At 40.0% G+C, this 14,419-nt stretch overlaps 1 protein-coding gene across 1 annotated transcript in view; it reads left to right on the forward strand.

Annotated features, from left to right (window-relative positions):
• The first annotated feature begins 1,041 nt into the window (after positions 1-1,041).
• The window catches only part of OTC (ornithine transcarbamylase), a 77,878-nt gene continuing 64,500 nt past the window's right edge, over positions 1,042-14,419 (forward strand). Inside the window, exon 1 of the mRNA XM_005593294.5 lies at positions 1,042-1,212. Within this exon, the coding sequence (XP_005593351.3) occupies positions 1,136-1,212 (77 nt within the window). The 5' untranslated portion in view covers positions 1,042-1,135. The remainder of the gene's footprint in view (positions 1,213-14,419) is intronic.

The following is a 14,419-nucleotide window of genomic DNA, read 5'->3' on the forward strand; positions in this document are numbered from 1 at the left end:
GTATCTGATACAGAATTGACTTCAAATCATCTGATTTATAACTGAGGATAAATGAATGAATAAATGTGAAGTTGCAGATGGCCCCCTAGTGATCTGAATAGGCTGCTGGGGGAGGAGTATATGGTATCCCCACTTACCACTTGTACTGACTGTGGGCTCCTGTTAGAATCAATAGGCAACTATTTCTTTTCTTTTTCTTTCTGTCTTTTTATTGAGACAGAGTCTCACTCTGTCACCCAGGCTGGAGTACGGTGGTGCAATCTGGGCTCACTGCAACCTCTGTCTCCCGGGTTCAAGCAACTCTCATGCCTCAGCCTCCCAAATAGCTGGGATTACAGGTGTGCACCACCATGCCTAGCTAATTTTTGTATTTTTAGTGGAGACAGGGATTCACTATGTTGGCCAGGCTGGTCTCAAACCCCTGGGCTCAAGTGATCCGCCCGCCTCAGCCTCCCAAAGTGTTGGTATTATAGGCATGAGCCACCACGCCTGGCCAGCAATTATTTCTTTATTGAAGACTTATGTGCAAGGCACAAAGGAAGCTCCAGGACTGAGATATTTTTTACTATACCTTCTCTATCTTCTTGTACCCCCAAAATAGCTTCCAGGGCACTCGTATTTGTTTTTGTGGAAAGACTGGCAATTAGAGATAGAAAAGTGAAATAAATGGAAATAGTACTACTCAGGGCTGTCACATCTACATCTGTGTTTTTGCAATGCCAGTTTGCATTTTCTGAGTGAGTTACTTCTACGCATCTTCACAGCAGCCAGTACTGCAGTGCCTTGCATATATTATATGCTCAATGAGTACTTGTCAATTGATTTTGTACATGCATGTGACAGTATAAATATATTATGAAAAATGAGGAGGCCAGGCAATAAAAGAGTCAGGATTTCTTTCCCCCCCCAAAAAAAATACACAGTGGTGGAGTTTGGCATGAAGTTCAAATGCTCCTGCACCCTGCCCTGCAGTATCTCTAACCAGGGGACTTTGATAAGGAAGCTGAAGGCTGATATTACCTTTGCTCCCTCACTGCAACTGAACACATTTCTTAGTTTTTAGGTGGCCCCCACTGGCTAACTTGCTGTGGAGTTTTCAAGAGCATAGAATCATCCTTTTCACTATTAAAAGAAGATGCTGTTTAATCTGAGGATCCTGTTGAACAATGCAGCTTTTAGAAATGGTCACAGCTTCGTGGTTCGAAATTTTCGGTAAGTGATGGTCAGAGATTTGGGTTTGATTTAGGAATCATGGTGATGCATACAATTCTATTCTGCAGTAAGGCCTCTTTCCGCAGAGTGTAGTGCCACGCTCTGCTTTACTCTCATCTGAGACAGCTGCCTCTAATTCCAGCGGAACTTTCATTTCTCAGTCCTTCTGTAATCAGATTTCACCGTGTGCTGTAGGGGAAGCCGCCCATGGCGGGTATAATAGACTAAACGTTCTTGACATCTTTCCTTTGTGTACATTCTAAACAAGCAAGTGGCTGAAGGAAATTAGGGGAAGTAATTTACACAGGGCCTTCCGCTTGTATTTGGGCTTGCTAGAGAACAATATATCACTCTAAGGTGTTGAGACTAATCCATTCCTTTGAAAAAACAGACTCCAAGTAGCAACTAATAAATACTGACAAAGCTGCTGCAAAGAAGTCTTATATGTGATGGGGATAATGACATTTTTAAATAAAATACAAGTTTGAAAACCATCCCTGAAATTCTTGCTGGCGTGTGTAAAGCAGATTGTCTCCAATGAATTCATTATACAAGTTTACATCCTGCTTACAACCATTGCGCATGTGGTTGAAGATGGTGTGGTGTGTCGGTGGGGAAGGGAAAGGAGAAGGGAACATGGGACATGAGTTAGCTGGGTAAACAAGGCCATCAGGTGGAGACATCACTACCAGAAAGCTTCTAGAACAGTTTCACATTAATAATGAAATAGAATTTCTTCAGAGCCTCTTTATAACCTAAAGCAACCTCCCTGACTTCCTTAAGGAAGAAGCGTTTGGTCTGAAGTTTTCTTTTATTATTAGGAAGTGGACCTGTGATAGTGGCCCTGGGCATCCCTTCTCTGGACCAGCTGATAGTTCTAGGTTCTCTGGACTCCACCATTATTAGCACTACTTCTTTAGTGACTATAAGGCTCTCAGAAGTCAGAATGATACTGTAAATAATATTGTAAATTAAGCCCATAATATTAGACCTAGCTGAGATCTCAGAACCATGAAATAATGCCCTCTCTTATTTTATTTTGGGAGGAATTGTGATTTTTATTTCTTAGACAGCTCAAATATTCAATTGAAATTATTTCACTTCTCCAGTTTTAAGTATAAGGTAAAAAAAAGCCCAGAATGATTATGGAGTTTAGCAATTAGTGCCAGAGTTAGATCAGATAACAACCTGGGGAAAAGTCTAAAGAACCAGGTTCAAGGCCTAGCACCACCCTTGCTGGCTATATGGCGTTGAACAAGTCACTAAACTTTTCTGCAGTGTTGTTTCACCTATAAAACGGAAAAAAGGATAATACCTGTTCTGACTACATTGCAGGGTAGTTCAATCATTCATTCAACAAATATTAATTGAACATCTACTTTGTGCCATGCCCTATCAAGGAGTTGGAGATACAGTGGTAAATAACGTAAAAACACACTTCACTCCAGCTACATGAATTCATAGTCTAGTGATAATCAGTGAGATAATGTACATGAAACCTAAAAAGTGACAGACCAATGTTCATTATTTATTTTAGTATTCCATTACACTGAGTTATATCAGATAAAAAAGATGATGAAATTTTATTCTACAGTTTTTAACAAGGAATCATCACTGAGTTGAAAACACCCAACTGAATGAATAACCAAAGCCTGGAACTTAAACTTATACTGTTCTTTGATAATTATAGTGATAATTGATTTTTAAAATAATTATTACGGATTAAATTTTGCAAGTAAAACCTCTTCAAAATAGTTGGATTTTTTTTTTTTTTTTTTTTTTTTTTTTTTTTTTTTTGTATTTACTGATACACTACTGTCTATATCCAGTAGCCAGACTACATTTCCGAAAATCCTGGCGAGCTATTTCTCACAGTGAATGGGGGCTGGGGCAAAAGTATGGCTAAATCAGCCCAAATCCAAACTTTCTATTTGAAAGTGTGAAAGCCTGGAGTCACCCATGTTGTTAGAAAGTCAATAGCGTGAGTCTCAATTGAAAAATGAGATAATGTTGACATGGTTTCGACATGCATTCTCACGTGGCGTAGGTATTTTTCTTTCCTACTCTATTGGTTAGTTGCACTACCTTATCAGCTAGATAAATTCAGAGTTTCTCATCTCCCACAAGACCTATAACCTTTGACAAAGCCCTCAACAACAGAGAAAAACTCCCTGTCAGCTCTGACTGTTCTGTATTTTTACTTTGATTTTCAGCCTTTCACGGGGATTTAAGTGATTTTTTTCTCCCACATCTCTTGGGAAAGGTGGAGGGCCCTTATTATGTAACATACCACGTGAGTTTACACTCCAGAGTAATAGGAAATATGTGGTTAGAGTGTGATAGTGCCACAAAATAGGAATCGCAGTTTTGAAGTGAGCAGTCATATCGCCATGGACATGATAAAATAATAGCTTAAATGAGGCTGAAACCATCCACACAGCCCCTGGATCAATCACTTTGAGTCAGTTAAATTTTTTTAAACAAAATCGATAGGATCAGAAACCAAGACTGCTGAAAAAACCCAATTCACAGGCTTTCCATGTCGTAAACAAGGCTCTAAATAAAGCCTTGCTGTGTTTGGATAATAGAGAATGTCCTGTGATTTGTTGCCTATTAAGGAAACCATTGAGAGCTTTTTAAGAAACCACTAAAAAAAAAATCTCTTGATCAGAAAAGACTAATTTGTAAGTGCAGTTCCATCTCATCTCACAAATAGAAATTTCTTCAGAGAATATTGAGCTAAGCCACCCAATTCTGTGGAGGTTATGGATTGAAGCCAGAGGTGACGAGTTCTCAGGTATTTCATTCCAGACCTCTATAAGGGCTCACATAACTCATTATGTTCCCCCGTCTCTCACACTTGCCCATCCATACGCACGTGGACATCCAGACAACGTGATTATAAGACATTCATGTTCTCGAATAGAGGAGAGAAAACAGTGGACTTTGATTATTCACAATGTCAAAACTTAAAATGAATGCCTTTTAAAAACATCACTTCAGCTGGGCGCAGTGGCTTACGCCTGTAATCCCTGCACTTTGGGAGGCCGAGGTGGGTGGATCACCTGAGGTCAGGAGTTCGAGACTAGTTTGGCCAGCATGGCGAAACCCTGTCTCTAATAAAAATACCAAAAAAAAAAAAAAAAAAAACAACAACAACAACAAAAAAAACTGGGCCTGGTGGCATGCACCTGTAGTCCCAGCTACTCAGGAGGTTGAAGCAGAAGAATCACTTGAACCTGGGAGGTGGAGGTTGCAGTGAGCTGAGATCGCACCAATGCACTCCAGCCTGGGTGACAGAGTAAGACTCTGTCTCAAAAAAAAAAAAAAAAAAAAAATCACTTCACTTCAGAAAATCATATAAGAGATGGGACCAAAAGTTGAATGAGGTCATGATGTTTTCCTTGGCCAACAGGGGAATTTGTTTCCTAGTCTATTTTTAGTAATTTAGTAATTTAACTTAGATAAAATAAGCCACTGATTTTTGGCAGCTTCAGGTTTCCAGACCTTTAATAGTAGGTCTGCAGAAAGTTAGCCTTTATCTGAATTCTTCAATTTTCAGATAAGGAGAAGTTTCACAATTTTAGACTATTAATGATCTAAGGTATCTTAGAAACGGCTAGTCATTCAGTGATCGATAATAACGTTGTAGAAAAAACTGAGTTCTTTTCACACGACCAGGAAAAGTTAGACTCACAGACACTTTGAAGGGTGAGGGGGAGCGGAATTTATTGGGTGAAAAGGAAAAAACTCAGCAAAGCCAGAGGGGTTCCTGTTAACAGGCCCCCATCTCACAGACTGAATACCAGGTTACCACACCGGAACAGGAGAGGCCCGGCTCCTCCCATCTCCAACCGCTGCAGTGCGAACTTCCCCAAGGCCCCACCCTGTCCTCCCAGTGTGAAGGTGGGCATTATTCAGAAAGAATCAGTCAGGGGAGTGAGTGGAAAGGGCGGGTCTCATCCAGGACAGGCAGTCCTGTTTTTCAGCCTACAGGCTGTTTTAGGCTTGAAGTTGGGATTTTGCTGGGGGTTGCGGGGTGGGGGTCCCTTGGCTGCCTCCTGTCTCTATCAATAATTTATATCACATATGGGTATGTGGCAACGGTGAGGAGGGTTTCAAGTAAACTTTTATTAATACATTATTATTGTTATTGTTAATAAGAATAAATTTGGAAATAATTTGTGAGTTTTTTCACATCAGTGGGATCACTGCAAGGTTTTTTGTGTGTGTGTGAAAATACAGCTCCTTTCTCTTGCATGCCTTCTTTTTTTTTTTTTTTTTTTTTTTTTTTTTTTGAGACGGAGTCTAGCTCTGTTGCCCAGGCTGGAGTGCAGTGGCCGGATCTCAGCTCACTGCAAGCCCCGCCTCCCGGGTTCACGCCATTCTCCTGCCTCAGCCTCCCGAGTAGCTAGGAGTACAGGCGCCCGCCACCTCGCCCGGCTAATTTTTTTTTTTGTATTTTAGTAGAGACGGGGTTTCACCGTGTTAGCCAGGATGGTCTCGATCTCCTGAACTCGTGATCCGCCCGTCTCGGCCTCCCAAAGTGCTGGGATTACAGGCTTGAGCCACCGCGCCCGGCTTGCATGCCTTCTAATATGCCTTTCTGAGAAGGAAAGAAAGGGATATAATTAAAGTCAGGCCACTGAAAATTTAAGTGGCTCCAGTTTACAAACTTCATGAGTGTGGGGAAGACATAGACAAAGAGAATCGCTGATTTCGTTCACTTTCTTAAATTTTCAGATGAAGAATTGAGGCTCGAGATGGCAAATAACCTTCCAAAGGCCATTGTTTATTCCTAAATCTGGGTTGAACTAGGACTACAAATATTTAAAGGCACTGCTCTTTTCATTTCACTGCTTATATTACTTTGATGCCTTCAAATTGATCAAGTTGGCCAATCTACCTTTTTGCCTAATATCCTTTTTAAGGTACAGTCAGAATATCTCAATAAAGAAAAAAAACATACATAAGAAAACATGCCTTAGCTCTTGCATTAATGCAAGGTTAAAGAAACATAAAAACCTCAGCCATAAGGCCCATTGGCCCCTTCTTACATCTCCAGAAGTTAAAGTCTTTATCTCAAATTGTCCATGGGGATCAGAGTATCATTTAACACTGAATTTTTTCCTACTCTGGCAAAATCAGTTTCTGACTGACCACATTTTACTCAAATCAAGCACTTTCTCTTCCAATAAAATACAATTATACCAGGGAATACGTCCAAGTATCTCCCACCCCCCAGTTTACCAGAGCTGGAAAATGCAGACACTAGCAATGAAAGGCTTCATTCTGCCAGTAGCGAATACTCTTCCATTTTGTAGCTAGGAAGATATTTGGGTAAAGTTAATACAAGGATCTCTTATTACCTTGGCTTAGCTTCTTAGCATTCAGTGATTTGGGGTTAAAAAATCTCTGTAATTATTTTTCAAGGAATAAAATGAATATAAGGAACTAGTCTTGCCTTTTTCAAGGGCTCTGGCTCTGACCAGACTGCAGTGACAGTTTTGATGGAATATTTGTACGTGCTTCTCATTGTTTGCTACAACATTGTATCCTCCCTCTTAGGTGCAGGCTGAAGAATAATAATGTGGTTTATGTCTGGTGTACCAAGGAGATTTCTTGTTTACTCTGATTTACTTCTTGTATACTTTGGTACAAGAAAAGCAAGCATTTTACAGGAGACTCGAATAATGCATTTGGCCCTGGTTCTGGTGCTTGTGAACCAGAGCAGGCTGCCTCCTATTGAAGAATGAGGTCTCTAGGGGAACTTAATAGCCACTGATGCCAGCAGTCTTACCTGGCTAATTCAAGCTTGCTTTTTCACTCAAAAGCAAGAAAATGCTTGATACAGACCAGAAAAAAAAAAAAGGAGGCGTTATGTCAGAACTGTCTTAATGTGGTACAATTGTGGAACTCTTCTAATTTTTATGTAGCTTAGGAAAGAGGTGTGGCAACTCCATTTTGAAGCCAAGGGGAGGTCTATGAGGAGAGAGTAAACAGGATAGGAATTTAAACTGGGACCATTGTATTTGCTTTCCTTCCAGTGATAAATTTTCCTGGTTAGTTTTTGATATCTATGAAAAACAGCTCTTTTTCCCAAGCTAATATTTCCTGCCCTACCTCCTGGATGGAATTGAAAAAGGTGGTGACCACTCTAATGATATTTCAGTGGTATAAACAGCATAACCCCCCTTCACTAGCTGTGGTGGAATTTTTTTTTTTTTTTTTTTTTTTTTTTTTGAGATGAAGTCTTGCTCTGTCTCCCAGGTTGGAGTGCAATGGCGCAATCTCAGCTCACCGCAACCTTCGCCTCCCGAGTTCAAGTGATTCTCCTGCCTCAGCCTCCCGAGTAGCTGGGATTACAGGCGTCTGCCACCATGCCCAGCTAATTTTTGCATTTTTAGTAGAGATGAGGTTTCACCATGTTGGTCAGGCGGGTCTCAAACTCCTGACCTCAGGTGATCCACCCGCCTCAGCCTCCCAAAGTGCTGGGATTACAAGCGTGAGCCACCACCGCACCTGGCCAGCTGTGGTGCAATTTTAAAAGAAATTCTAGTTAATCGCTCAAGCCCCCAGACGCTGGTATGACCAGATATACAGTATCTACCTCTCTACTGCTTTTGTCCCTAAGAACCCTGACAAGTTAGTCTGTCCAAAAGGAGTTTGTGGCAAGAAAGAACCAAAGTATCAGTGTAGTCCACTGTTACCGTACTTCCAGCTCAGTCTTCATGGTGATATGAGCAAACACTGGCCCCATGAGGTGTTCTTACCAGTTTTCCAGGTTTTGGCCCTTGACTCACAGTGCCGTGCTTAGGATCCAAGATTAGTCCACTCTTGTTTCACATACATATGTCCAACCATTGTTCCCAGTAGTGCAAATACTATACCAGAGTGGTGGGGCTCTAGGGAATTTCAGCTTTAGCAACACACTAGGCCACAGTTAATTATCCTCCGTGATTTTCAGGCCTTGTGTTCAGCCTGGACCATACCCCATATTTGCTCTTCCTACAACATACATTTTGTCTTTTTTTTTTTTTTTTTTTTCTGAGATGGAGTTTCCTTCTTGTTGCCCAGACTGGAGTGCAATGGCACCATCTTGGCTCACTGCAACCTCCGCCTTCCGGGTTCAAGCGATTCTCCTGCCTCAACCTCCCGAGTAGCTGGGATTACAGGCCCCCCGCCACCACGTCCGGCTAATTTTTTATACTTTTAGTAGAGACGGGATTTCATCATATTGGTCAGGCTGGTCTCGAACTCCTGACATCAGGTGATCCCCCCGCCTCAGCCTCCCAGAGTGCTGGGATTACAGGCATGAGCCACCACGCCCGGCTGAAGTGATGTTTTTAAAAGGCATTCATTTTAAGTTTTGACATTGTGAATAATCAAAGTGCACTGTTTTCTCTCCTCTGCACCTGGCCTATGTCTTTTCTTATCATCAGAACTTGGTCAGGATGTTGAAACTCCATCATGACAAGTCTTTCGATATTCATCCCAGAAATCTGCTAGGAATTAATTCTTTCTTTCTATTTTTTTTTTTTTTTTTTTTTTTTTTGAGATGGAGTTTCACTCTTGTCACCCAGGCTAGAGTGCAATCAATGGCGCGATCTCAGCTTACTGCAACCTCTGCCTCCAGGGTTCCTGCCCCAGCCTCCCAAGGAGTAGCTGGGATTACAGGTACCTGCCACCACGTCCGGCTAATTTTTTGTATTTGTAGTAGAGATGGGGTTTCACCATGTTGGCCAGGCTGGTCTAGAACTCCTGACCTCAAGTGATCCGCCCGCCTCAGCCTCCCAAAGTGGGATTACAGGTATAAGCCACCACGCCTGGCCTGAATTCTTTCTTATACAAATAGATTTACTTTTGCCCTGAAGACCTATTATCATTTATTCATTTCCTTAAGAAATATTTATTGAATGCTTACTATATTCCAAGCACTGTACTAAGCACTGGGTATATATTAGTGAATAAAACAGGAAAGGTCTCTGCTATTTGTGGATCATATGTAATCCAGTGAGAAGAGTAAAAGTAAGCAATAAATAAACACATAAATCTATGTTAAAATTGTGATAAGTATTACAAACAAAATGAAGGTAAAGTGAAGACTACTTAGACAGTAGAGTCAGGAAAGGAATCTCTTAGGAGGTGATATTTAAGCTTACAGCCTGAGAATGAGAAGGAGCCAGCTTTGAGAACTGAGGAGTGTTCTGGACAGAGGGAATGGTATATCAGAGTCCTGTGATCGGAAAACTTTTGGAGTACAGGCAGCCCTTCCTTTGCAAGATCCCAACGTGAACAAATTTCAATTACCACAGTTTAGTTAATAACACTAGGCCACTACGAACACAGTTCAAATTTCAGTCATCGTGGCATATTAATTATAAGTAATTCATAAAGCAAAAACTTCATTGCTAACTCTTCAGTCTACAAATCACCATGTAACTAATACATACACAGCACATCATGATCAGTGACCAATTACATCACTTCTTTTAAAGTCTGTTGGTGATTGGTCACTGTGCATCTGTCATACAGTTTGCATACAGACAGCAAAGAGTATAGCTGTGCTGCCTCCTTTTCTCCCAGTGATAAACCCATGGACATTTTACAAAAATGGATAATGACAGTGCAGTACATGAAAGTGCAGCAGAGAAATAAAAAGTGACTTTGGGAGGCTGAGGCGGGGGGATCACCTGAGGTCAGGAGTTCAAGACCAGGCTGGTCAACATGACGAAACTCCGTCTCTACTAAAAAATACAAAAACTAGCTGGGCCTGGTGGCAGACGTCTGTAATCCCAGCTGCTTGGGAGGCTTAGGCAGGAGAATCGCTTGAACCCGGGAGACAGAGGTTGTGGTGAGCTGAGATTGCACCACTGCGCTCTAGCCTGGACGACAGAGTGAGACTCCGTTAAAAAAAAAAAAAAAGTGATAGCAGTGGAAGTTAAATTTGAATTGAATGTAAATCGAGTTATGGAAGAAACAGCTGATTATGTGATTGTTACCCTGCTGCTGTTTGAGAGACTGTAGATATACAGCCAGAGGAACTTAGTGAAGATAAAGTTATTGACATAACTGCAGAAAGTGGTTGTGACAAAAAGGATGAAGATGTCCCAGGGGAAGTAACACCAGCAAAACACTTCACATTAAAGGAACTCTCAGAGATATTACACAGTGTTCAAAGTGCAAAGGAAAATGTTAAAAGTTTATCCAAACTTAGAAAGAATTATGACAGTTTATCACAACATAGAAAAGATGCTTGCTCTATACCATAAGTTCTATGATGAGAAAGCAAGCACTGTTCAAATTACTCTTGATAGAGTTTTACAAGGAAATAAAACACTATAATTCTCAATGCTTCTAATGTTTTAAATTGCATTGTACTAAAAAATACATCAGTTTTACTATTTTTCACTTCCCTACACATTTATAGCTGACAATAAAAGTTTTTAATGTTCTGACAATTTTTTAAAAGTCACAGAACAATTACAGTTTTCCCGCTAAATATTAAGGTTACTTTGCATGGTTTCAGATTTAATGGCTATTCACAGTCCCACACACTACCATGCAAATTAAAAACTGCCTGTGTTATTTAAAAAAAAAAAAAAAAAAAAAAACTTTGGAGGACATTATGCTAAGTGAAATAAGCCAGGAAGGACAAATACGACATGATTTTACTTATATAAGAATCAAAAATAGCCAAACTCATAGATTCTAATTTAAAACATCAGACAATACCAATTGTCAGAAGTTGGGAGTGGGGGAAATGGGGAGTTTTTCTATGGATATAAACTTTCTATTATTCTAGATGAATAAATTCTAGAGATCTGCTGTTCAACTTAGTGCCTATAGTTAACAATATGGCGTTGTGCAGTTCAAAATTTATTAGGAGACTAGATCTCATGTTAAGTGTCCTTACTGCAAAACCAACCAGCAAACAAAAACACAAAGGGGCACAAGGAAACTCTGGGGTGGGGGAAGGTTGTCTGCTAACATTTATTGGAGATGTGATTTGAGGGCAGCAAGAGTGCGGGCAACATTATCAGCTGCTGCCATGGAAAGTCTAGAGTCAGAAAGAGAGATTTTTCCGATCACTTGTAGTCCAAGGGAAAAATATTGAAATAAAAGTTTCTGTTCTATATACATTTGAAAATCAAAGGCCTTGACAAAAAGGAAAGGTTCAAGCAGGATGTTTGTGTGTTCTTTCTACCTTTATATTCAAATCTTCTGTCAGTGGAGAAATAGAAACAGCAGCATCTCACGACGCAAACCCACAGCAGAACATTAACCCTAACCCTAACTACAAGCTTAATTTCACCTCCAACTTAGAAACTTCTAAGTATGTAGGACAAAAGCTGAGGAAGCCCCAGAAACTTGTTACTTCCTCCAGTCTTGTCTTCTACTGGGGATAATAAGAACTGGAAGTTGGAGCTTTTGGAGTAGTAAAAGGTAAGGTATTCTTGGTCCTCCTCTTTCCTGTTTCCTTTTATGGAAACTGGGGAGAAAAAGTTTAGTTCTTTGCAAAATTTTCATTTCCACTTCTATTTCTCTGAGATTCAACAAGAACGACACAATTCTAAGATCTACGACATTCTCTTAAATAAAACCTGTAGTCTTGTGAGCATTCAGAAGTGAGAGCACACAACAAAATCCCGCAGAGGCTGAGAATAGGGGACAGTATTGAATCCTTTAAGTATAGCAGTTTGGAGACTCAGCTTTTGTGGGCTCCAAAATAACCAGGAGTCTGAGTAAAATGTTTTACTCAAGGCAAAAAACTGAAAGCCTCAAAATTAGTTCATGAGTGGTTTTTCCTGTGGTTGATGGATGTGAGTTCAACAGCTACAGTGATGTTTCCCAAATTCCTTGAAACAGAGGGAGTGGGGTTTTCCAGCGAAGGATTCTTCCCCTTTTAAAATAATATTAGAGGAAGTCTTAAGCCAAGGAATATTAATGTGTTATTGTAAGACATGGAGTCAAGAAGGTTTATTTTCTGTAATTTTATGTTGCTTGGATCTTATTCCAGAAGAAAAGTATTTTCAAATCTGCCCTAACTGTGAATTGAGAAAGGTTAAGCTGCCGTGCCTTCATTTCAGGCCACATATGCAAATCTGTTTTACAATCCCCAGAAGATTTCAGTTGACCCTGAAAAATGCATGAATATTAGTCAGTGTTTACTCCTTAACATTATCAGTACTTGGTATTCCAAGTGTTGCTTAATATTATTACTAATTAATATTATCAGAAGAAAACACATAACCAAAATTTGTATGTAAATACAAATTTTCTGCCTAAATGCCTTACTTCCAAAGTTATCAAATTGCTGACTACGATGGAGATATTGGGCACAGTTGTGTAAGCATTTTACTAGGGTTTCAGTAGAAGGAAGAAAATGAAGGGCTGTCTAGAAACTTCTTTAGCCAGCAAAATGTCTTTGTATATCTACAAACTTATTTTTAAAATATTTGGTTCTTGGCCTGGCGTGGTGGCTCACGTGCTGTATTCCCAGCACATTGGGAGGCTGAGGCGGGTGGATCACCTGAGGTCAGGAGTTCGAGACCAGCCTGGCCAACATGGTGAAACCCCGTCTCTACTAAAAATACAAAAACTAGCCGGGCGTGGTGGCACATGCCTGTAGTCCCAGCTACTCGGGAGGCTGAGGCAGGAGAATGGTGTGAACCCGGGAGGCAGAGGTTGCAGTGAGCCAAGATCACGCCACTGCACTCCAGCATGGGTGACAGAGCGAAACTCCGTCTCAAAAATAAATAAAATAAAATAAAATAAAATATTTGATTCTTTTTAGTCCAAACTTTTTAAATTTTTATTTTTGTTTATGTTTTGTTATGTACATAATCTTTTAGTATAGCAGCACATATAAACAAACAAAACATACATTATGAATCCATGTTTAAAATTTTTTACTGTTAGAGGTACGTACTGAAAAGTTGAGGACCACTGCTTTAAAGAAATTTCCATTTGGAGAGCCTACGATTCACATATTTTTAAAAGTCAAAGACAATAATACATCTTTGAAATAGGAATGTTAATCAAAATTTTGTTTCCACATATAAGCTGAAAACAGTAATTTCTGTTTGTAGTTGAATATGTCACTAATGTCTTAGATTAAATCAGTCAATTGGCTAGGTGCGGTGGCTCACACCTGTAATCCCAGCACTTTGGGAGGTTGAGGTGGGCAGATCATTTGTGCTCAGGAGTTTGAGATTAGCATGGCCAACATGATGAAACCCCGTCTCTACTAAAAATACAAAAAATTAGCTGGGTGTGGTGGCAGGTGCCTGTAATCCCAGCTAGTCAGGAGGCTGAGGCACAAGAATCGCTTCAACCCAGGAGGTGGAGGCTGCAATGAGCCGAGATCATGTCACTGTACTCCAGCCTGGGTGACAGAGCAAGACTGCGTCTCAAAAAAAAAAAAAAAAAAAAAAATCAGTCAATCAACCAATTAGCCAACCAACCCAGAAACTCTCAATCCTTATGGAAATTATCTTCCCTACTAACTAGACCTCTAAAGGGCTCAGTCTCACAAAGTGTCTACCGAAAAATATCTATTCACCTACTGAACATTAAATGAACCAATCAACTCTGCAAGAAACATATGTAGTGCAATATTCACTTGTCTAAGTTACTGACATCATGCAGTGGAAACAACAAATTGAGTGAATTTGTGATTTTCCCACCTATAAGTTTATTACCATTGCAAAAAGGCCTCCATAAATCCCAACAGATGATTAACTCTTCATCCCAAGTAGCACAAGCTCTCTTATTAGGTTAGAATTACAGCATGATCATTTTGTGATGGTTATTTTACTTCTAGTAAAATTAATGTTTAGTACACGTGGTGAACCACAATTTGCCTTTGGCTATTTATGATTTCGAATGGTAGAAAATACCAATTATTGTTAAACACAGATGACACTGGGAATGATGAGAGAAAAATGATGCTTATTTTACAGACTGATTACCGCAAATAACAATTATTGTCATAACAATATAACAAAATGTTAAAATCAATATTTTCCAGTTTTGGTTTCTGGCCAGGCCCAGGCCCAGTAGATACTGATTCTTCTCTCATTCTAAAGTGAGATGCTAGACCACTACAAATGGAATTGCAAAGGAAATAGACAAAATTCAGTTTGGAATCCCTTGGGTACCCCCTTCAGCTTATAAAATGTGTTGCAGAAACCAAGAAAGGGGT

The sequence above is a fragment of the Macaca fascicularis genome, chromosome X, assembly GCF_037993035.2.
Source record: "Macaca fascicularis isolate 582-1 chromosome X, T2T-MFA8v1.1".
NCBI lineage: Eukaryota > Metazoa > Chordata > Mammalia > Primates > Cercopithecidae > Macaca > Macaca fascicularis.